This window comes from Coloeus monedula (genome assembly GCF_965178545.1).
Source record: "Coloeus monedula genome assembly, chromosome: 9".
In the NCBI taxonomy this organism is placed as follows: domain Eukaryota; kingdom Metazoa; phylum Chordata; class Aves; order Passeriformes; family Corvidae; genus Coloeus; species Coloeus monedula.
Genome location: NC_138789.1, coordinates 25,873,194 through 25,897,036, shown reverse-complemented (window position 1 = coordinate 25,897,036; position 23,843 = coordinate 25,873,194). Strand labels below are relative to the sequence as shown.

Below are 23,843 nucleotides of genomic sequence, written 5' to 3'. Positions count from 1 at the left end.
GCAAAGTGCTATTGTTCTAGCACTCCCAATGTGAAGTGGGTGAAATTCAGCATTAACACAGCATGCTCTGAAGTGGAAGAAATTTTGTCTTGTTGCAGAGAGGATCAATGTGGTCATGAGAGCACTGTGTAGCAGTAGAAACTGCTGCCTCCCCTCTGCTGGCAAAATTCTCCGTAATTTCATCTTGTGATCCTTGAGGTCCTTCAGGCTGGTCCATTTTGTGTTGACATACTGCATGTAGTGCTTTGTAAGTGTGGAATTTTTCAATGTTGAATTTAGGAAGAGAGAATTTGACTTGAATTTCTCTGTGATTTCTTCTTTTTATGTCTTCTTTGTTGAAAATTGGGAGAAAAGTCAGAAAATGGCAAAAACCTGATGGCTTTTTATGTCTTGGAAGGAAAAAAAAGTCTGCTTAGCCTTCTTCTTCTCTTATGACATAAAGGCAATCAGGAAAACTGATGTGTTTGCTGCTGCTATCTAGCTCTGTATAATTACTGTTAAAAGGTTTGGGTTTTTATTTTTTTGGTGCAGTTTTATATAACTCTGTGGTAGAGCAGAAGGAACATGATCATGTTTCAGATCTTGTAAAAGTCTGAACTCCTCTTGTGTGTTTGAATACGGAGCATAGCTTTGGTTAGGATGAAAGATGATAAATTCCAAAAAGAAACTTAACTGTTTCCTTTTTTTCACCTCTGGTAAAATATATCTGATATGCTTCAATGTGAATGGTGGCAAATACGTGGCAGAATGAAGAGCAGTGCTCTGCCTGCTGAAGTTGAATAGTTGAAAAGGTCTGGGTATCAAAAAAAGGCAGCAGGTTGCTGCATCGCGGATTTTGCTGAGTAGAGGTGCTCTTGCATTTGGAATTAAGCTCAATTTAAAATATGGTTTTGTGAGGTTAACATTACCTTAAAAATGCTATTGTGTTAGATTTCTTGAGCTAGGTAAAGCCAGAGTACAGGGCTAGAACGTCAAGGTTTTTTGTGCTCCCTTTTAAAGTAGTATGAGTGCTTCAAGTTTTGAAGGTAGAATTCTCAAAACGCCTTTGTGGGACAGCACTATTGTCCTAATTTTACAAATAACTACTTGGTCTTGCTTCCCTAGGTGGCTTGCTCAAGGTTACACAAGAATCCTCTGGTGGAACAGGGCATTATATTAAATGTTTGATGTTTAAAACTTGAAGTCTGATTCCTGGATTGCCCTTTTGTAACAGAAAGGAAAAACCTATACCTTTCCTGTCATCCTACTGAAATTAATTGAATTATAAGTATTAATAACCTGATTTTGATCAATGCTTTTAATTCTGTTTATTGCTTCTTTTTATTTTTAGGCATGTACTGGTATTGAAAATATTGATGAAGCTATAACGTTGCTTGAACAAAATAACTGGGATTTAGTGGTAAGTATTCTAAGAAAATGACTTCATAGATCAACCCCACATAACAGTGACATGGCATCTTGCTGAGACAGCTGGTAGCTTTATTTCAAATTTGGGGGTGTCTCGTGGCTGGGACAAACAGTTTGTTCTGTGCAGACTGTTTCTGGTCTATTAAAGCCTCATCTCCAAGTAAACGTGAGCCAGAGTCGTACAAACCCTGCTCTGCTCTGATTGTCTTCAGGCTTTTTTCATTTCTTTCTTGTCCTCTAAATCCATGTCTCATACTGTGTTTAGTTTCCTTTTGGCATCATTTTATAAGAAGTATTATGAAGGGTAGTGTTTTTAGGAGAAAACCTGTGTATACACAGATGGGTTTTTGAGGATTTAGGTTCCTGAGGAAGAAATGGAAGGTAAACCTTCATGGAATTTCAAATTTCCATGTGCTTTTTGTTTAAAGTGAAGATTGTTGCTCTCCTACTGTTGGTGGTTATGCAAAATGGAGTCAGATGATTAAAGCCATAGCTTTATTTAGATTTGGTGCTACTCAGACACCATTAACTACAAACAAAAAAACCAACCAACACTCATCCTGAAAAAACCTCATCTATTTTGTAACAAGGTTCAATGTGCATACAAATAGGAAGAAACCAAGCAAAATAGTTGTAGGTGTTTTAAGACTTTTCATAGGATTAGTAAATAAAGAAACTATTAATCCAATTTCTTAAGGTTTAGAAGTGTAAAATACAACAAACTTAATTAAAAAGCAAGTGGTCTTCCTTTAAATTGTAAAACACTTGATTTCCTTCTTTTTTTTTTTTTTCTCTTTTCCAAATGAATGACCTTTGGACCAGTCCAAAATACCAGAAAGTTATTATAAAAAAAATTAGATTTCCAAAATTGGCTGTGGACATAGTTTCAACTGTAACCTATTGTAAAAAAACCAGTACATAGTCCCAGCACTTGAAACTACGTGTTAAAATGAACATAGTGTCTTTATTTTGCAACATGTCACGGTATAAGCAAGAGTGAGATGCCAGTGAGCAAAAAGGGAGTGCCTGTCATCAGAGGCTTCAAACAGAACAACCCAGATGTGTGTTGACAGAGTGGTGGAGTTAAAGCATCTTTTGTCATAGTAGTTTGTAGTGATGTGGCATGAGCTCTTTTGAAAATTCAAGTGTTTATTGGAAGGCAAGGAATAGCCTTATGCATTCTGTTCAGGTTATGAAGTTCCCAATACAATCCATTCGATCCGTTGGATGTGGTTTTGGGGGATCTGTAAATTGTGTGCATTACAATAAAAACTCAACAGGTTGGGTTGAATGATAGAACTGCCATGAAAAATGGTCAGAACAACTAAGTCTCTTCTGGGACTCCAGAAGGAGTAGAAAGAAGAGTGAAATATCTAAAGCTGTGAGAATGGCTGTGAGAACACCTTTAAATACTTAATTTTATTAGTGATTACTAGATGATCTAGAAGTAGAATATAGAGAGAAAAGGAGTAATGACCTAAATGTGCAAGCTTAAAAAAGGCATGGGGAAAGTAAAAAATGGTAAAAAATTAAGGATGCAAGAGGTACTTGGGGAAGGTACATAGTTTTTGAAACTAGGCAGAAGATGAATGGGAGGAATGTCTATGAAAAAGAAAAAAGTAAGTTGTAGAAGAAAAAAAAAATATTGAGGAGGGGTAAGTGAAGAAGGTGCCCCTAAGGGTCTGTCATTAGTAGGACACTGTCTCCTTTTTATTAAAAGCAGCCTTCTTGTAAAAAAAGGAGTGTGAGTGGAAGCCAAATCCTGCTAATCTAACAAGGAGGTAGAAGCAGAAGAATGAAGGAAGAGAAGATTGAAGAAAAGGAGTTCCTGGATTGAGAGAGAATCAAATATCTCTGTTAGGCAAGGGTTTTTCGCATTTCAAAAGTACTTGAAGAAAGGCTCATGACTTATGAGAAACGTAGCATTTTTTATTTTGGAATTAAAAGTGTATGATCCATGTGTGGTGGGGTTTTTTTTGTGTTTGTGGTGGGGTTTTTTTATACCTTTGATTCAGTAATCAAGTATACAGATTCAGTGTGTAGAAACTGGGGAGGGTTTAATTCAACCAAAAGGTCTTGGAGTTTTTTTAGCTGAGATGAAAAATTAAGAAATCCTTTAGTTTGGCACTAAATATGTCATTCAACTCAGAGCAGAACTTTTTTTTGATTTCTAAGGAAAACCAAACTTGAAGAACTTGGTTCACAGTTCATGACGACAGTAATGAAATGATGATTTTAGTAAGGGTTCCTCTGCCATCCTTTGGGTCCCAGTGTTAAGTAAATGGGAAGAACACAATTTCTGTTTTCTCTAATTTCACTTTGTTTTGTGCATCTGATTTAGAGGCTTTTAAATGTTGATTCCTTTACTTCTATGACGTTGGAAGTAGAATCAGAAGTCAGTATGTGATGAGGAAATCTTCTGTGAGGCACCCAAGCTAATAAGTAGAAATCTAAGCAAATCCCATTAGGATGTCATCAACCAAAGTTCAGGATACTCCTGTAGCAAAAGGGGGAAAAACCAAACACATAAGTTAAGGAAGTTCTTGTCTCAAAGCAATTGTTTACTCTTGCTTTTCAGTCAGGCTGTCTTTATCTCAATTCCACGTTCCTGTTTGGGAAAAAGCATCGTGCATTATCAGAGGCTGTGCTGAAGACCCAGGTGGAAGATTCCCTTGGGCACCTGTTGCTTCTTGAGCTCTCTGACACTCAGCTCAAGGGCGTTGTTATTTCTCTGGGAATTCAGCCAAAACAACCAAAAGAAGGAGCCCTGGTGAGCTAGAAAGCAGAAGGATCCCAAACAGAAACAGGGAAGTAGGTACTGACATGGGCTGACAGAGAAGTAGATCAGAATGCACAGAGACAGCAGAGGTTATTAAGTTCACAAAACAAGTTTCTTACATTGTGCTACAAGTACTGTGTGTTTGTGTAAGCTTTCCTAAGGATTTCTTTGTTTGCACTGAGGAAATACTCCTTCTGCTTACTTTGTCCCTGCGTTTTTTCCCCCGGTCTTGCTAGATTTTAGTATTAAGGGTTAAAGTGTCACCAGTGTCTTTCCTATAACTTGAGTGTTACAATGTTCTATCTTTTGGACATTCAGTTTTACCTTTAAACAAAGCCAGACTTGGGTTAAGTATAAGGGTCTCCTTTCTTGGTTTAGTTTTTCTAATAGCCACTTTTGTTAAGAGTTAAACAGAATTCCTTTTTCTTTTCAGTTTAGAACTGAAACATCAGCTTCCTATTTTTGAACTTTAAAAGATTACTTAGCCCCAGTTAGAAGTCTTCATCTCTGATCCATGATACGGGATACTCTAAGACAATATTAACTGCTTCTAATTTATCTTCAGTTTGCTAATAAATAAACTGGATTTAAATGTCTCAGAGCTGTATGTGTTTTGTAATGTTCAAAGCAGCTGTATATGTTTTTCAGTAGCTGCTTGAAGCAGTATGGGAAGCTGTCTCTCCTAAATGTTTGGTTGCTTGTCTTTGTTCAGGTGCTCGAAATAAAATTGGTCACAAGAGTGCTGCAGAAGAATTCATATGCAGTAACAGTGTAAAAATTGCTTGGTAGCATCATGAAGTCTAATTTTGCCAATAATTAGCTCCCCTCTGCTGCATATGACTTGGCCTTTGTGGTGGTCTGCTGCATATAGAGCAGCTTAGGGTTTTTCTGTGTTAGAACACTGTAGCCTAATTACAGGGCTTATTATAGGCTGGGCGACGAAATGTTTCAGATGTTCTGTGAGCTATAGAAGATCGACATAGATAATACAATGATCTCTTTAGGCATTCTGACATAAATGGATCCCGCTCTCTTGAGCCTCCCAGGGTTGCTGATTGTTATTTCCTGAGTGTCATTTCTTTCAGCTCTATTAATTTACGGTAATTTTTACCATCTGAGGAAGCAGAAGTTAGGAATTTCTGTCCATTGTAAAGTCTGATGGTTTCATAGCTTGGCCATTTAGACTCTGACCTTCTTTTTGGCATGTGAAGGTGGGAATGACACATAAATATATCTTAAACTTTGTGTAAAAACAATAAAACTGTGAAAAATCCCAACTCTGTGTCTGTTGAAATGTTTCTGATGATGGTACATATTTAAAGGGAAATGACTCGTTAGTGACTTGATCTTATGCAGTGTGGACCTTTGTATATGTGAGGTTATTACACAGGTGAGACCTCTTTGCTCTCTTGAGATCCAGTGCTTGCATCTGTGCAAGAAACTTGGTCTGCTCTACCTTTCACAGATTTAATGAAAAATTCAAGTCCATCATATGCAGCATGGCTTTATATTCTGTACTATTAATCAGAACAGGTTTTTTGAATGAAGAGCAGGATTCACCACACTTGATTTTCTGCTTTTTCCAAGATGGCCATTTCTGTTGTTACTCCTGTTCCCTGGTTTTAAATTGTTTTTATTTCATGTCTTTTCCAAGAGACATTGTAATATAGGTACTTTTTAGTGTTGCTTTAAGAAGAAAATAAATTTCATCAAAATAACAGGGGGATAGGGGTGTTTATTATCCAATATTCAATTTACTTGTAAATGTGTGTATAATGGTTGTGTGTGTATGTGTGTGTGTATACGTATATATATATATATACCCCTGTTTTTTATTTTCAAAATGACCTTTGTGCCTTCCTGCTATACTTGGCCTGGTTGTTCTGTATTCTGGTAGAGGATCAAAGCACAGTCTAACTTCAGTAAAACCAGCTGTAAAGTGCACCTGGAGGTGGGATGAGTTGCAGTTCGTGTCATACTCAGATTCCAAGAATCACCTGACAAGAAGCAATTCTGTATCTTGAAGAGAGAAACTGTGTATTTTGAACATCTGTTTTTATAAAGCTTCAGTTCTCAACTATAGTTTTTAATTTTAATAACCTACACAGTAGATGGGGTTTTTTTGCATGTTGCTTGTAAACCTCTTGGAAAATAGTAGCTACTTGTCAGACAGGATTTTTTTTGACTATAAGTACTAATTTTGTATATGTATATTTACATCTACATAATGTGTTTTGGAAAAAAGCAACTGAACAGACAAAAAAAAATTGAACTGAGAAAAATTAGGTAGGACTTGGCAATTTTTCTTTTTCAGTTTCTCTTGGAGGTGCCCATTTAGGTGGGAATGGCAAAAAATGGGCTCTTGACAGTTATCAGCAATCTGATATTTTTGTCTCTACTGTGCTCTAACCAGTAACAATCCTTCTGTTATAATGTGTAGCAAATTTCAGTGCAAGCCGGTAAAATTGATACACTAACATTGCCTTTTGTCTGTCTTTTCTCTCTGGTTTGCCCTGCTACAGCTTTGGCATGGTATCTCTCTGTTATTTTGATTTATTTGAATTAGTCCAGAAACTAGGTGATTAATTTGAGTTTAGTGCATGGCCCTTTCTTTTCCTTAAATGTGGGGCAGTGTTCAGTATATGCTTGTGTCGTGTTCAGCATCTCTTGTTGCATTGCAAGCAGGCTGTGTTTTAGTGGCTGGGAACCAGGACTGCACGTTCTGGTGATGGTGTTCATCACACTGACCCTTTTATCTTGTACTGTTGACCCGCTGTTTTCTTTGCTTTAGAATTGCATACTGAATATGGCACATTTTTGACAGCACTCACTGTGGGACCAGTGGGAAGTTCAGGGTATGTTCCTCTCATTAGGATTAGATCTGAGGGATTTTCACTGTTAGGAACACGGGCTTGTCTGTGTATTAGTAACATTCTCCCTGTGGTCAAATGAACAGTCACATATGCCTGCTGGAAGCAGAGGTTTTGTATCCTTTTTTTTTTTCTTTTTAAGGAGCATTAAGAGTTTTGTTTTAGAAGGGTGTTCTCTTGTGGATGGTCGTGTCCTGTGGAACATGTTCTTGTCAGCTCAGCAGGTTTATGCTCACTGTTACTGCAGTGAGGAGCCTGTCCAGCATTCACAACCCTGCTGCCAACAGAGGGAAGGAAGAAGGAACACAGAGTTAGATAATCACAAGGAGTGTTGGTGGATGGGCATCCCACTGCTGTAGGTGTCCACAGGAATGGTGCCTGTTCTCCAGGAAATTCAGGAGTTGCAGGTTTTTCTCTGTGTCCAACTGCAGCATTAATCTCTCCTAGCAGGACACAATTGTATGTGAACTTGTCTTTTATAAAGGACTGTAGAAATTCCCTTTGCAAGTCTTGTATGTATTTTTGTTAAATTAGGGATCCCTGCTTGCAAAAATTGTTGTATTTCTCATTCTCTGTATTTCCAGCTTTTTGCAGCTTTCAAAGTGACATTTCTGTGTCTTTGAGTAAGCTCAGATGCATGCTGTGTATTTTATGCAGCTGTGTGGTAGCACAGACGACTTGTTAATTCTTAAAAACAGTATTTAATTAATTGGTTTTACTTACTTTCAAATGCCTTAATCTCTGGTAAAGCATGTTTCCTTTTAATGTATTTTTTTTTTTGTGGAAGATTGTATGAAATGTGTAGGTCTATAGGCAGTTGTAATTATGGTATGGCTTTCCACATAGCTGTATGCACATTCATTCATTTAAAAAAAACCCAAACCAAACCCCCAAAAACCTGCTTTATTCATGTGAGGATAACAAAGGGGTTGTGATTATGTGTTTTAAGGCTGTATTTTGTTGCTGTGATGATATATATGAAATTTTAGTTCTCTTTCTGAACAGAAGGAGAGTGGAGAAGATTTTTAGGTAAAACTTTGCTGGCAATATAGTAAAGTAAAATGTAAATTCTGTCTCTCCTTTTCAATTAACAGATGGAATTTAGTTACTTCAGTAATTTAGGTTTTTTGTTACGTAATTTTACTTACTTAAGAAATAACCTCCTTAAGTTTTTCTTGTATAGTGATCAAACAAGCAATGGAACTAACAAATTTAGATTTCTGTTTGTGGTGAAAGACTTTTGTTTCTTGTAACAGAGAATTTTGTGTTCTGAGAATAAACAAAAAGCAGCACCTGAGATCCCAGTAGTGCCTGATAGTACTGCTGGAGCTCTATGGATGCATCACCCACCTGCCTTAGTTTTTACAAATACTTTTTTCAGAGGTGCTTCCTCTGCACTGGTAGTTTCTATGAAGATTGTTTAGCATTAATTTGTCCTGAGACATTCAAATTTCAGAACAAATTTCTAGAATATACTAACAGTGAAGTAGCTGGTATGAGATATCTGTAGTTTATTACCCCATGACTGGTTGAACTAAAAATTGCACCCATCTTATAAACATGTGTTTGACAAGTGTTTAGTCTGTCATTGAGTCATGTTGGGACTGTGTGAGTAGGAGAAAAACTAAGTAAATTATTTAAGAACCAGCATCTGTGCCAGTGCTGTGGCTATTTTGCAAGTGAACCTCAGTTGTGATAAATTTTACCATAAAAGCTAGGAGTCCTCTAGAGCCATCAGGCTTTCAAAGCAGAGTGTCTTAAAAATGGATTTATTTATAATACTGTTGAATATCTGAACAGGTTCTAGTTTTATTTAAATAAACTCTCCTTAGCCTGTCCTGGAAGCCCAGGGTTGCTGCCCCTCCAGCAGTACAGCACAGGCTGTTGGAGAAATACTGTGAGAAAACTTGCATGTTACATACTTTGGCTTGGGATTTTCTACTTTCCAAACTTTTCAGCTAAATCTTGCATAATTTTTTTTTTGTTATGGATTAGTGATTAGGCAGTTGGCTGACTACAGTTGGGGTCATTGGAACACTGTTGATATTTCATGTTATTGTGGCTTTTCAGTGAAGGGGCCTTAGGCTTTTGGCAGTACTTCTGTGACTTTTTGAGTCCTCAGTTCTTGTGCCCTGACATTTCTTCCCTGGTAGTACTTTCTAAGAGCTAGTATGTTGTTACAATGAGTGATTAAAAAAACTCCACTTTTTTTTAAAAAAAACTGAACAAAAAATATATTGTCATGAGGTAGCTATCCATAAACCTCTCATTTTAGTGTTGCCACCCAAATTTACATAAAATAATTAGGAGAGGGGTAAAAATATGGGAGTTCAGAACATAGGTATTTTTCAGTATTCATATCAAGGCATAGCCTTTGATTTCTTTGTCTCTCCTGCTTTCTAGCTTAATGTTTTAAGGAGTAACGAAATATGTTTTGATATTAAGCATAAGCATTCCTTTCTGTTAGAAGGTGAAGCAGCATTAAAGTCAAAGTTGTGACATGAGTGACTAAGACCAAGATACTTGTATGTGTGTCAAAGTAGCAGGTACCTTATGGTCTACTTTCCCTTTCTATGTGAACGAGTTTTGAGTGGGTTGTTGAGAGTAGATTGTTTTCCTTTATTCCTGCTGAGCTAGAGTCAGCTCAGGTAGGTGCTTATCCTTAAGCTTCTTATAAATCTGTACATGTTCTTTACTTTTGTTATGCCAGGAAAACACATTCAGTTGTGGATTTTTTTTTTATTGAGATTGAACTTTGGGGAATTAGGAAGTGACAATATAAAATTAAGGAACTGTGCAAAATGTTGTGGGGTTTTTTTCCTCAGAATTTTAGAAGTACATCTAGCTGTTGAAAGGCTTCCTAGTGCATTTAGGCATGTTGTAGGAGTGACAGGAAAAAATTTGCTGAAGCCACCAAAGACGTAGGGAGAAATGGGAAACCACATCTAGAGTGCTAATTGTAAACTATTTCAACGCGTGCTCTCTTGCTGATGAAGTGAATCATCTGTATGAATGTATTCATGTGGCATTTTTTGGTGAAATGTTAATTTTTTGCTTTATTAGCAATTCTATTGTTTAGCAGCTTTTCATGAAGTATATTTGTTGTAAAGAAAGCAAGCTGAAATAAAGCAGAATGCATAGAAGACATTTCATTGTGGTTCAATTACAGTTTTTGGTTAAATTTTAACCACGATGGGGACAAATGTTGTCATTCTGTATAAACTTTGTGGGTGTAACTTCACGTCTAGCACTTGGAAATACTTTTGAGACTTGCAAAGCTGGGGAGATGCCAGCAAGTATAACAAGCTACAGGAAAAAGCTGACTCATTCCTTTGCCTTGAAAAGCCTGCCAAGAATAACACAGGTAGGGATTGCTTCTCTTACTACTGGGGCACAATTAGTAATTTGGTTATTTAAATATTACTGAATTAATTTAAAAGTCTAAATGGAATAATATTTTTTATAGCCTAGACTCAAAGCAGTCAATTTTTGTAACCTCTGAAAGTAATGGTTTCAAAGTAGCTGTGTGTGTAGCAAGGTGATCTTGTTTGTAAAAAGCCTCTTAAGTTAAAGTAGTTGGTATTTCTGCAGGAGGTTTCATGGAATTTCTTGTTTAGAATATACATCTCAGACTTGCTTGTAACAGGTGAGATTTGGTAGTTGCATAAAGCTGTTCAGAAGCCACGTTCCTCTGCTTGGCAATCTGAGAGTCCAGTCTGGATGTCTTGGGGCAGAAAGAAATGATGATAATTAATACAGCTGGTTTCAGTGAACCTTTGTTGTACTAATCCAGATTGACTGCAGTATTTGACTAATACTTACAGTATGTTTCTGTCAGCACCAGTTACTAAAACTTCTGCTGTTTATTCTGGAATTTTCTACTTTTTTATTATTGTAAAGTGATCGGAAGAGAAGTCTATGCGTGGTCTTGCTTTTTATCCAGTTTCCCATAATCACAGTATGAGCAGGTCAGAACAAATGTTTTGATCTGCCTGCACCTGCCAGTATCCATTGTTACCAGTTCTGTTGAAAATTAGCCTAAATTAGTATTTGCAAAAAAGAAAGTTATTAGAGCAACATAATTTCAATACATTCACTGTTATCACTGAAATATATGCATGTAGTAGAGCCCTGTGAGTTAGTTTCACTTTAAGAAATACTTCTGTGCTCAAAAGGAACTAATAAATCTTTGTACTTCTCCTGTTTTGCTTTACTGTTGCATATGAAAATATGTTCCTTTGTCACTTAGATTTATGGTTTGGAAGCAGTTTGAAATTCACTTTTGCTTTTTCAGTCCTTTCATGGATGCTTCGTCTCTCTAATGCTTTCCATTATCATTTAATTATTTCTTTTCCTCTTTCTGGGTAATATTGGTTCAGTTTTGAGTTTTGTTTCCTTTCTTTTAAAAGAAACTATTCTCTCCATTGTAGAAAGCATTTGGAGTTCTATCATCCATTTATTTTGTTTGAACATCAAATAAAAATGGATTTTGAATCTTTAGGATAAGAAGTTTATCATGTGAAAGCAGAAAATTGGAGTAGAAATATTGTATGTCAGGGAGAATATCACATTTAGCCCAAATTAGCAGTAGAATTATTTGCAATGGAATGACAATTGTAAACAGTAATATTAATGACCCATTTTGTGCTGTGGAAATATATAATAAAATAGAAAAGACAAGAAATAATATTTTTAATTTATTATGGATTACTTAATGAGGGCTTTCCAGTGTATTTCGTTACACTTTTTAAAATTCAACAAATCTTGAGTGATCCTCAAGCACAGATGAATACTGGCTAATGTTTCCAAAATATAACAGCTAGAGTTTTTTTATTATACAGAACTCAAAACCACAGTGTGTTTGTCTTGTGTGTCATCTTGCCCTCTGTAGTGAGGTTTTGTATGGAGGTTTTGATATTGTATTCACTTAAATAGTCAGAAAAATAAATCTAAGATTAAATGCTGAAAGAGTCAGTGAAAGATTAAAACAAGTTTTTCTTTGTTCTGAGTGTGAAACAACAAAATAACCAATTTTTGGTTATAATTTAAATACTGTCCTACGAGCAGCTAGCACCTCTTCCTGTCTTTACTTCTGCTAGTATAGAAAACAGCGTGGGATAAACTTTCTGCATTTGTGATTTGAGAGAAATTGTTTTTATATTGAGAAGATATTAAATATATAATAGGAAGGAGAGTCAAAATGAACAGCAAAGACACAAAATGCAGAACTTTGGTTTTTTTATCTTGCCAGGCATGTTAAACTGAAAGTAAAATCTGAGTTTGTAGCATTTGGGGGAGAATATAGATTTTTGAAAATCATAATAAATTAATCCTCTCATCAAAAAAAGCTCTTACTGAGTTTCATAGAAATAACTAAATATGTGGTTTATGAGGCTATTACCTTAAGCTGAATACAAGAAAAATATACTAATACTGTAAATCTGAATGTATCAGAAAATCAGGAGGTTGGAAGAAAACACCCCATGAGCAAGTTCCTCCATTACAATTCCCTGTGACTTTCTGAAGCACTTGATGCCATTTGGTTGGATATCTTTGGGTTTTGGATCATCTACTGTGGCAGTTCCTATTACCCTGTCTCAAGGTCTCATTCATATACTGTGTTTGCTTAATATAAACCTCCTCAATTTTTAGCTAAACAAATGTAAAGCTCTGCGTGGGCTTTGATAAGTAGATTCAAGTGATCTCACTTGCTGCAGTCAAACCTAAATAAAGCTTTTGGAATTCTGTGGGAGCAGCTTGTGCTGGTTGTGTTAAGCTGGTTTGGTTTTTTTCTCCTGGTGAAACTCGTGCATCTCTCAGGTGTGCAGGGTATTTCCAGCCCTCTCCTCTGAAAGGATTGTTCTTCGAGCACTGTGCTGCTTCAGCTTGCTTTCTCCTTTTGCTTATGGGTGTGTTTTCTAGTACCCTGTTTTGGAGAGTTGATCTTGCATTGTGCTTCGTAAAAGCTCTTGCTCTTCACTGGGCTAGAGGTTCCAATAGGGAAATTTTAAGGAGTCTGTATCTGTCAGCCAAAACCATTGTGTGCTGTGGAGGTTGGAAAGGGGAGGGGAGGAAGAAGAGGTGGCCACTGAGGAAGAGCTCCCTTCTCACCCATTTCAAAAGCCTTTATTGCACTTTTGCCTGAGCCTGCCTTTAACTCTTAATTCATCTACACACTTTTAAATTGTGGAAATTTGAAAACTACCTTCCATCTGTAGTTTGTGAAGAGGAAGGAACACCTTTCCTCGTTTGAATATTTAATCAGTATATGTAGACTTCTGCTTTTAAATAATATGGTTGGTAAATCCAGTCCATCCTCAAACTTTGTGAAAACGGAGTATTTACAACTTGTGAGTTTAATGTTTGTGCTATCTAAAACCCCACATTATTCATAGGACCCTGGGATGAGAGTCACTCTGAGATGTGCTTAATTGCTTTTAAATGATTAACACTAGAATTGTATATTTTGAAGGAAGTCATTGACATTGTTGTTTCAATAGATAATTAAGAAATGGTGGTTCTTGGTTTTCTTTCTGACACTGTTTTGTAGTCATAAAAGATAGTCACAATTAGTCAGAACTGACTAATCTAGTTAAGTTAATATTCCCTTGAGGAAAAGTTCTAAATTTCAGTCTGCTTTGCAGTGTTCTTTAGGTGCCTAAATAATTTCAGAATGCCACGGACTTTTTATGTTGCCCAAATTGTTAATGAATTTGGTAACCTTTCATTAAGCCTATTGTTTTATTATTCACTGTGTTTTGGGGAAACAAAAGAGCTGGATTTAATATATTTCAGTACTGTAACTTGGAAGTGTGCTGCTGAAAAAAACACACGGAAAATATTGTTACTTTAAACCTTTGTAATGGGCACTTGTCAATCCAGTATTACATCACATTCTTGTCATCCTTTTAATTTAAACAACTCCCAGGATTCACAATATGTTTATCAAGATAACCAGTACTGTTGGATGATGGAGTCACATGTGCTTGAGATTGGAAGTTGTTTCTGGATGTCTCTCTGGCCCAAAGCAGGTCCAATTAGGTCAGGTTATGCAGTACTCAGTGAATTCTTAAACAAGCTGTTCCAATTCCTGGATATATGATTGATATCCCTAAACAAAATGTATAAATCAAGAACAGCTACATTCAGTTTATAATTTAATGAAATAAATTGTGGGCCTGGTAGTTGTTTGAAGGTTGTCATCAAAACAGAAATTACCCTGTTTCAGGATTGGACAGTGTTATAGCAGAATTTGTATATGGATAGCACTGAGATACACCTAGGATTCTTGGCTTTGGGAAAAATCTTCTGAAAGCCCTGTAATTTTCCATTTAAGGTGAACTTTGCTCTTTAAATAGTGATAGCATTAGGAAAGGCAAATGCCTGTGGAAGCTGTGGTACTCTGGATCCAGCAGGGACACTTGTGGATATGCAGTGTGAGAGCAGCATAAGCAGAGTGCTACTTCCCTGGCATCACTCTCAGCAGCAGGTTATTGGGAGCTGAAGGGGCTTTCTGATCCAGACATGGTTTCTTTATATTTAATAACCCATAAATAGATTTAATGCACTGGTTATTAAAATTGTTTTGAGGGTAATACACATTTTTAATGACTATAGATTAGTCACACAGGGTGGTTTTGGTGATCAAAGATCCTTGTTTGGAGACATTAAAAAATGTAGTATATTTGAATGTTTGCATAACCATAGAGATGTGATCCTCTCTCAAAGGGGGCTGACACTGGGGAAGAACAGCCTGGAACAGATCTTGCCTTAGTAATGTGTTCTTGGTTTAATTTTTTTTTTTATAGTCACAACCTTCTCCCAATGAAATTCTAAAGCAGATGGTTGTTCCTTTTTCTTTTTTTCTTTACAGGGTCTACTTATAGCTGTCTTGTTAGAACATGGATATTTAATATTTATGCAGTATGTACATGTGCACTGCTACCATTTGCTGTCTACGTTATTTTAGTCTTCCATCTTGCTTAACAAACAGTGTCTGGACTCTTTAGTTTTACAGCATGGTTAATAGAGGTCTTTCCATCAAAAAAGTACATAATGCTTCTGCTGTTTTTTCTTACTCCTGTGCCCCTTAAATGTCATCAAGTTTACAAAACTGGGGATATGAACAAGTGAGTTATTCAGTTTTAAAGAAAATAGCTTGGATCCTCTATCATATTTAACCCCTCTAACTAGGCTCAGAAGAAGTTTGAGCTGATTTAATCCTCTGAGACAGAGCTTTGACAGAAGTGTAAAAATGCCATATTGCTGTATTTCTTCACGGCTGAAGCAGCTTCTTTTCCCCAAGTAAAGAGAATTCTGTTGCACCAGCAGATCATTATTAGTGTAGGTTCTGTGGTACAAAACCTGTATTTGTGTCTGTATCTTACAGATGCAAAATAAAGGATAATTTTGTCTCTCAGCCAACTTTATCTGTTGATTGACAGGAATTAAATGTATGTTGCTGGAGAGTATGGGAGGGAGAAGGCAATCCAGAAAAACACAAATAAACCAAAACCTCCTACTCTTTCCTGGAGGTTTATTAGATGAACACGATCAGGAGTGGTGTATGACTGCAAAAACCACAATGATGATAAATGAGACACGTTAAAAAGAAACCACTGATTATTGCCATGCACAGTGGATAAACTGATTTAAAAACTGATCTGGTAGGGAACTTTGTTTTTGCTGTAATTTGATACAGCCTCATGGGTTGTTGCTGTAGCTTATGGGTTCCTCTGACCTTCTCCTTCTCTGCTTTTTTAATTAGTATTTATGCAGTAATTATTTCTAAATGCGGGATAAATCTTATTGCAGTATCATAGTAATTTAGCTGAGCTCAGCAATAAAACCTTTTGACTTCATGTAGCCTTAACTATTAATGTAAATTGTAAAAAAATCATGTTTATATATTCAGAGAAAAAACATAGCATTTAAATCTTGATTGTATCTATTTTTGTGTTTATCAAGCACTCACTTAAGCTACATTTTTTTAATGTCAGTTTCTACAAATGCTGTTGATAGATGATGGCTGTCAGTTGTTCAGTCACAGGGTATGGCTTTGTCCTCCTGGAGTACCAGGGAATCTATGAACTTCTAAACATCAGTGTTCCCTTCTTCACTGGGCACCAGACACTCATTCACCAGGTGTTCTGGCCAACAGGTCAGGTATATCTGACATATGAGGATGGATATTAGAAGTTGTGAGGGTAGAAAACGGATGAGTTGCTGCTGCTACAGGGGAAAATGAAGAGCAGTGGGATGCTACAAAGCTCTCTTTAACCTTGCTGCTAAGCCTAACAAATATGTACCTCATATGTGAACTCAACAACAGTGGTTAAAAATCACCTGAGAGAGAAATAGAGTTAATCTTTTGGGGTCTGTTTTTTCTCCTCTCCAGATTTTTTAAAAATTGTTTCTCATTCCCTTGTCAAATTCCCTCCCGTGCTGTTCCACATTTGTTATCTGCCCGCTGCTGTGCTAGGATTAAAAGTCTGAAGTTAGGCAGGGTTTTGACATCTTTGCTCATGTGCCTTGTGACAATAGTCAGGACAAAGTTTAATCAGCTGAGGAGCTGGTATGTAAGTCATCTTCACCTGCTCACATGGTGTCACTTTTACCGTTCCTCAAATATGAACAATCCTAGCAAGGAGATGATTTTAAACACCTTTCTTGGTGGTACAAAGCAGTCTGAAATAAGTTGTCTTCAAAATACTGTTGAAGAGGGTCTTACTTGCTGTCCAAGTTTTTCCCTCATCCTTACTTAAAACTTCAAAGTTTATTGAAACTTCTGTAGCATCAGATGTGCCAGAAATGCGTTAAAATTTTCTGCAACATAAAACAGCAATGCTGCAACAGGCTGAGCAGATAATTTTGTCAGAAGTGGGATTTTGAACTTGAGAATGGGATATGTTTGGACAAGTTTAAAAATAATGTATTTTAATATGAGATGGAATTCCTTACGATACTTTTATAGTTAATAACTGTTGTTTCAAATAAGACCAAACCTGAATGCAGATGGCCAGGTTTGTACTTCTACTTATATAAGTTTTTATTCTGATGATCTGGACAGTATGGAATGGTATTTAACTGCGTAAACCCTAATTAAAAAATACTTCCTTTTCTACCTGAAGATAGTTTGAATTTGTGGGATGGTCCCTTGTGTGATTCCCTGGCAGTCTGAGGAAGCTGGTTGGTGTCTGTGTGTATGAGGTGTCGATGTGGTGGAGCTGCTCTGGAGTAGCTGTTTGCACCAGCTCAGCAGCTGGTGAGCGCACGGGGCTGGCAGCACACAGGGTGTGTGCAGCTAGGCAGCTTTATGAGCTTGGGCTTGGCCATGTCTGGTGCTTCTGGGAAACATTAGATTTTCTGTGGATGTGCTGTGAGGCTGCCTGGGCTGTGCACAGTTGGCTCAGTGTGTTTGGGAGTGTCCCCTGTGTGTGAGTACCAAAATGTTACACTGACTGCGCATGGGCCGTGCAGTTTATTCCCAGGAATTCCACCTGGGAAATCTATCACACACATACAGGAGTCTGAGCTTCAGATCATGTTTGTTTACGCTTAGATATGGTTTTTATTTTATGCAGATACCATAATGATAGTATCATTTACCAAGAATATTCACAAAATAGAGAGCATTTTAGGGCATGTTTTGAAGTAAGCTGACAACTCTTTAAAACATTTTATAAAAATTTTGATGTATTTTTGTTCTGTATGCTTGACTCAAAATTTGTTTTCCCTTTTCAGGCAGCTATAAATGGTGTTATACCACAAGAAAATGGCATTCTACAAAGGTAAGCACAGAGAACTGGAGTAGTACATACAGAAAATGATGCTGGGTAACAGTTACTTTTTTTTCCTTCCTGAATCCTAAGAAGATGACATAATTCTCCTTTTAAAGCTGTTTCTGGAGCCACAAATTCTATTCCTGTCAAAGCTGATTTAACATTCAGTTTTTCCCATACTGATAGAGGACTAGCTCAAGCATCTATTCAAAATAGTTAACTTTTATTTTGAATTCACTGATGGTTGGGTCATTCTGTGCTGGGTTGTCTCTTTACAAAGACTGGATGTTGGTATGCTTCTGGCTAAGTATTTCTTTTTCCTTATGCATTTTTAAAGGTATTGATATTCCATGCTTCCCTATTTCTGGCCAAAACCATTTGTACTTGGTTTTTTGTTTGTTTTTGTTTTTAATTGAATTACAGGCAGCAGAAACTGTGATAGATAAAGTAAGGTTGTTCCCTTCTAAAAGTAGTTTTACTGATTTTTCTTTCAGCTTCTGAATTAAATTTTGGCTTGCATACTGATGCTTGGGTATCTTGAAGTCACTGAAATTTGATCTTCTAAGTGCTGATGAGGCAATTCAAAACAGCAGAACAGGAATTGAGCTACCTGAGAGAGACAGTAAAACAGTGTTTAAAATTTTGTTCAGAAAAATACTTAATGTACTATTTTAAAAAGTTTAATGATGAAAAAAGATACATAATACAGGTAAAAGGGTGCTTGACATCTCTGTCAATACTTACTAAAGCTATCATTCAACAGAGTCAGGTTTTGATTGAGGATAAAACTATTTGCTCAGTAAAGTTACTAAATATATATTTACTGTAAGGTCTGTTTAGTCCATGTGAGATCAAGTCTTGGTTGTGTGGAGCGCTCTCTCTACCTATGTTTACAAGTTGTGACCTCAAAGCATTTGTATCAAAAATACCAGAATGTTTGATTGGGTGAAAGAAGCTGGGGAATAGTTAGAGTAGTTAGTGCCTGTCTTCGTTCACAAGGTGGTCCAGTGTCCACTTACATCTTTCTTCCACAGTAATTTATTAATTTTTAGAAATTATTGGATAATCAAATGTGTTTCAAATGTGTTTTTTTGTTGTTTTGTTTTTGTCTTGTTTTGTTTTCTTCCAATGGAAGTGGTTTAAAGAGAGGCTCAGAAGATTTAGAAACCTGGTTTCCAATGGTTTTCACATGAGGCTTATTTTCCTGATGTGAGGCTTTTAATGTTCTATTAGAGGTTGCTGGTCAGGTCTGTAGGATGCCTCTTGTGGTGGAACCAAATAGAATTAATACAACTGGACTTGAACTAAGTTAATTTATTGAAGAGAAAGAAACTACATTTTTAGTGTACATTTACATTTAGCAAACTACAGTTGCTTGTTTTGTAGTACAACCTGAGAGTTGAGATATTCATTGCTTCTTGGGTCTACTAACAGAATTATTGTAGTATTTAATTCATAGCTGGCCACCAGATTGAAGACAGTAACATATCACTTGGTATTTATATTTTTTTAAATCCTGGAAATAAGACTGTTTCCTGTACTCTTTAGAGCTCTGATGTGGGCCTTTGACTTTTGAGCCATAGGTCTGGGAGTGTGGGTCTTTGTAGCTGGGCATTCATCCTTCTGAGCATGCTGATGTGAGAAGTGAAGGAGCCCCTTGTTTTACAAGCATAACATGTTTTTCTGTTTCAAATGTGAAAGGCACAATGATGGGATTTGCAATAGCTGAGTACTGCTGCACTTCTGTGACATGCATACCATCCACACTTGCACTTTGTAGAGTTCAGACCTCCTCTAGATGACAGATTTGACTTACTCTATGAAGCTTTTCCACTGAGAAATCTCATGGTATCTTCAAGAACAGAAGGCATTTTTCAAATAAGTTCTGATAAAGAATGGAAAGGAGATAAGTTATGTCCCAGCATTTCTGAAATCCACCATGGGAGCCTGTAACTGCCCAGCATCTTAAAGCCCCAGGCTTACCTGATGAAGTTTCTTGCCTTCCAAATTTGATTTCCGTACATCATAGGGTTTTGGGGTTTTTTTTGCCTGGAATAATGTTCCTGAAATTTCATGTTTTGTCACACTTGTTTCTAGTCCTAGTTACATGCTTCTTGTGGAAAGGCTCACTGAGGAAGATGAATGCTTCTGAGTAGTGAGGGTTTTCCAGTTTATTCTGACCTGTAATGCTGTGGGCTGTCCTTGGGTCAGGTATGGAGACATCCTTATATGAATCTCCAGGAGCCTTGCAGGATTTTGAACTTGAAGGCAAGCTAGAATTCAGCATTGCATTACTGTTGTACTTCCAGGTGTTTTTTTTTTTTTAACAGGTGCTTCATTATCTTAATTTATTTACCTTAAATATATATCTGTTTTCATATCTGACTTGTTTTTCACTAATTTGGTGTGGGAAAATACCAATCTGCATGCAGAATTTTGTGCTGTATTTCTTATTCTCATTTCCACTGGATACTAGCCCAGTGATGTAGAAAGCTGGTCGTTGCCATGGTGCCAATTTTTATATGGTCACAACACTCCTGGAACAGGAAATAATCCTTCTCCTCAAGATAATTCTGGTATTAATTACATAGTGGATTTTAAATGCTTGTTTGTCATCAATGCTGATCTCCTATAGCAATCCTGAGCCCTGAAATGTTAAAATTGCTGATAAAGAAGGGTTTTTTTTCATTTTTAATAAGCAGTATTTTCAGATATGACAGCAGTAATTCAAGAGGTGTGTGCTGGACTGTAGTGAGTGAATAATACTGTCATTTTGCTTTCCTAACTTCTGGTTAGATGTACCAAGCTGTTCTGTTTAAACCATCTTTTCTGCCTATCTTTCAGTGAGTATGGTGTAGAGACTTTGCATGGACCAGCGTATGGCCCCACCAGTCACTCTACTGCAGCTTCTTCAACTCCTTCCTCCTCCTCAGCATTTCGCCATGTAGTGCCATCTAGACAAATAGTGGAAAGACAACCTCGAATGCTTGACTTCAGGGTTGAGTACAGAGACAGAAATGTGGATGTAGTACTTGAAGACAGCTCCACAGTTGGTAAGGATTTGTAAAAATGAAATTAAAACTGCTATCATGAAACTAACAAAAAAACACCCTCAAACTAAAAAGGTTCAACCCCAAAAATCCAAGTCCTGAAGCAAAGTAGAGCAAAACTCCTCAAAAAAAAAAAAAAAAAGAGATCCCCCCCGAAAATGCAGCCTCCACAGCTACTAACTGTTTTCAAATCTCTTTGCAGCTTTAAAAAAGCAAAATTTCACTAATCCATTGTAAAGGTTAGTGATCTATCAAGTATTTATTTTGAAATCTAGTTTTCTTATGAACTTGCTTCAGAAACAAAATGGAGATTAATGATTAAGTTGAGGCATGAAAATGTGATTTGGGGTAGGATTAGTGTAGATGCAACCTATTAATGAGTGGATGATCTTGGCATTTCCTCTTTGAATCTGTATGGCATCTCTTTCTGCACAGGATTAGTGGCAAGATTAGAGGAATTCTTCCTGGTGTGAAGAACATTATTGAATTCTTCTTAGTTCAATTTTTATTTGACTCTTTCATTCAAATTAAGATGAATTTTGTAGTTTTATTGTCTTTATCCTAAAATTGATTGCATTTTGTAGCAGTATGTTAGAAGTGTGCTATTGCTAGTGTTGCAAAGCATGTTATTTTTTACATTCCCCAAACTGGGAGTTAATTTACTTCTGCTAAGGAAGAAAAGTATTTTTATTTTTAGTGACGAGCTTATACAGATCCAAATAAGGAGCTCCATGAAGAAATAGTTGATGAAAGCAATTTTCCGTGCTGCAGCCTTTTGTTTGGGATGAAATTTGGAAATTGAAACTTTTGATCCTTACTTGTCTTTTCAGCAATGGATTTGGTGTTGGCTGCCGCCACCTAGCGGTGGTTAGTTTGAATTATTGATGGGTGTTCCATGTTTCCTTTGCACTAAGTTACATCCATGGAAATTAGATATAAAAATCTGATCAGATCAGAATTTTGCAGCTGTACTGCTCTGATTTTTCTTTTCTTATTGACTTCTTAATGACTTTTACCTGAAATCTGTAGGGCAGAAGGCAGTTAATGTAGATCTTCTGTCTGTGTCTTGGGATATAAAGAACAAGGGCAGCCTTGTGTTTAAAGTCCTGAGAAGTGAGCAAGGCAAATTTTAGAACTTCAGCTGTGGGCTTGAGGAAATTATATTTTTTGCTTTTTTGGGGATCTGCTTGGCAGGATCCCATGAGAGGCTGCCCAGGAGGGCCCAGGGGCCCAAGAGTGCTGGTTGGTCTTCAAGGACAGCCTCTTCAAAGCACAGGAACAGTTCCTTCCACCATGCAAGAGGAGCAAGCATGGCAGAAGGCCAGCACAGAGGAAAAAAGCATTGCTGACTGAGCTAAATTGAGAAAGAAAGTACCTGGAGGTGGAAAGTAGTGATGAGCTACCCAGCAGGAGCACAGAGATGTGCAGGTTTGGAGTTAGGAAGACCAAAGCTCAGGAGAAGGTGAAACCACTGAGGGAATAGAAGGATTTTTGTAAGCACATCAGTGTGAAAAGCAAGGCTAAGGAAAATGGGAAGCTGTGCTCAGTGGTGATTGTTGAACTTGGTCTGTGGGAAGATTATGGAGAAACTCCTTTTGGAAGCACTCTTTGAGCACAGGAGAGAAAGGAAGGTGATTTGGAACAGCCAGCACGGATTTAGTAAAGGCAAATTGTGCCTAGTCAGTCAGCATTATTTGCCTTTTACAATTTGATGACTGGCCACGTGAACAAGGGGAAAGAATGTCACTGTGGCTTTAATAAGGCCTTTGACATACTCTGCTATTGTATTTTTCTAATCAAAATGTTAAGATAAAAACTGGATAAAAAACTGATCAAAATAAATCTTAATCTGATCAGAGAAAGTGGCTGATATTCTGGAGGGCAAGGCTGCTGTTTAGCAGGTCCTGGACAGCCTGGAGAAATGGAATGACAGGAGCCTCCTGAACTTCTAAGAAAATAAAGTTGAAGTCCTGCATCTGCCACAGGATAACTCCATGTTATCCCCACCTGATATCTGGCTGTAGGCTGATGGGCTAGAAAACAATTTAATGAAAGGGATCTGGGGTGCCTCAGCAGTGGACTCTTGCAGTGAAGAAGGCCTGCCATGTCCCAGGCTTTGTTGGTGAGAGCATAGCCTGTGGATCCCAGGAAAGAATTATTTCCCTCTATTCAGCACTTGCCAGACTGCATCTGGAGCAATGTGTTGGGTTTTGAGGTCCCCACTACAAGAAAGATGTTGACATTCTGCTGTAAGTCTGGTCAGGTGTCTGGAGCTCTGGGCTAACAGGAGGAGAGGCACAGAGAAGAGAATTTGTTCAGCTTGGGGAGGAAGGGGGAAAGGTACAGACCTGACCTCTGTCTACAGCTGCCTGCTGGAGGACACAGAGAAGATAGAACCAGACTTGTCCTGGAGGTGCATGAGACTGGGAGGCAATAGACACAGCATCCAAAATTCACATTAGATAAAAGGATATTTTTTTGTTGTTGTTGTTGTTGTTGTGAGGGTGGTGAAGTACTGAAATAGGTTGGCCAGAAAAGTTGTCAAACTTTCATCCTGATGTGTTCAAGAGTCAGCTGGACAAATCCTTGACTAAACTGGTTTAATTAGACTTTTGAGTTGGGTTTGGCCACATGAGCTCCAGAGGTGCCTTCCAGCCTGAATTATTTTATGACTGTAATAATTACAGGGGCAGAAGAGCATCAGAATGTACAAAACATTGAAAAATGCAGAGCAGTCAATTGTATGAACATTCCAGTTCCTCAGGTCAGGACTAATGATAATGAAATTTGGTATCAAAAATATGCACCCTCTGTTGCTGGCAAAGTCTGGTGCTCCAGATAGCACACAGCTGCAAATGTGTGTGTCTAGTATATATGGATTATAGAATCACCAAAATATGTGTCCAAATCATCAAATCCTCATGTGATTCTTCAATCATTCATGCTTTGTGATTTA

General features: G+C 37.3%; 1 protein-coding gene across 1 annotated transcript in view; it reads left to right on the top strand.

Annotated features, from left to right (window-relative positions):
• Positions 1 to 23,843, top strand: part of FAF1 (Fas associated factor 1) — a 151,106-nt gene that overhangs the window by 15,433 nt on the left and 111,830 nt on the right. Inside the window, exons 2-4 of the mRNA XM_082287217.1 lie at positions 1,331 to 1,399; positions 17,800 to 17,846; positions 20,682 to 20,890. Of these exons, the coding sequence (XP_082143343.1) occupies positions 1,331 to 1,399; positions 17,800 to 17,846; positions 20,682 to 20,890 (325 nt within the window). The remainder of the gene's footprint in view (positions 1 to 1,330; positions 1,400 to 17,799; positions 17,847 to 20,681; positions 20,891 to 23,843) is intronic.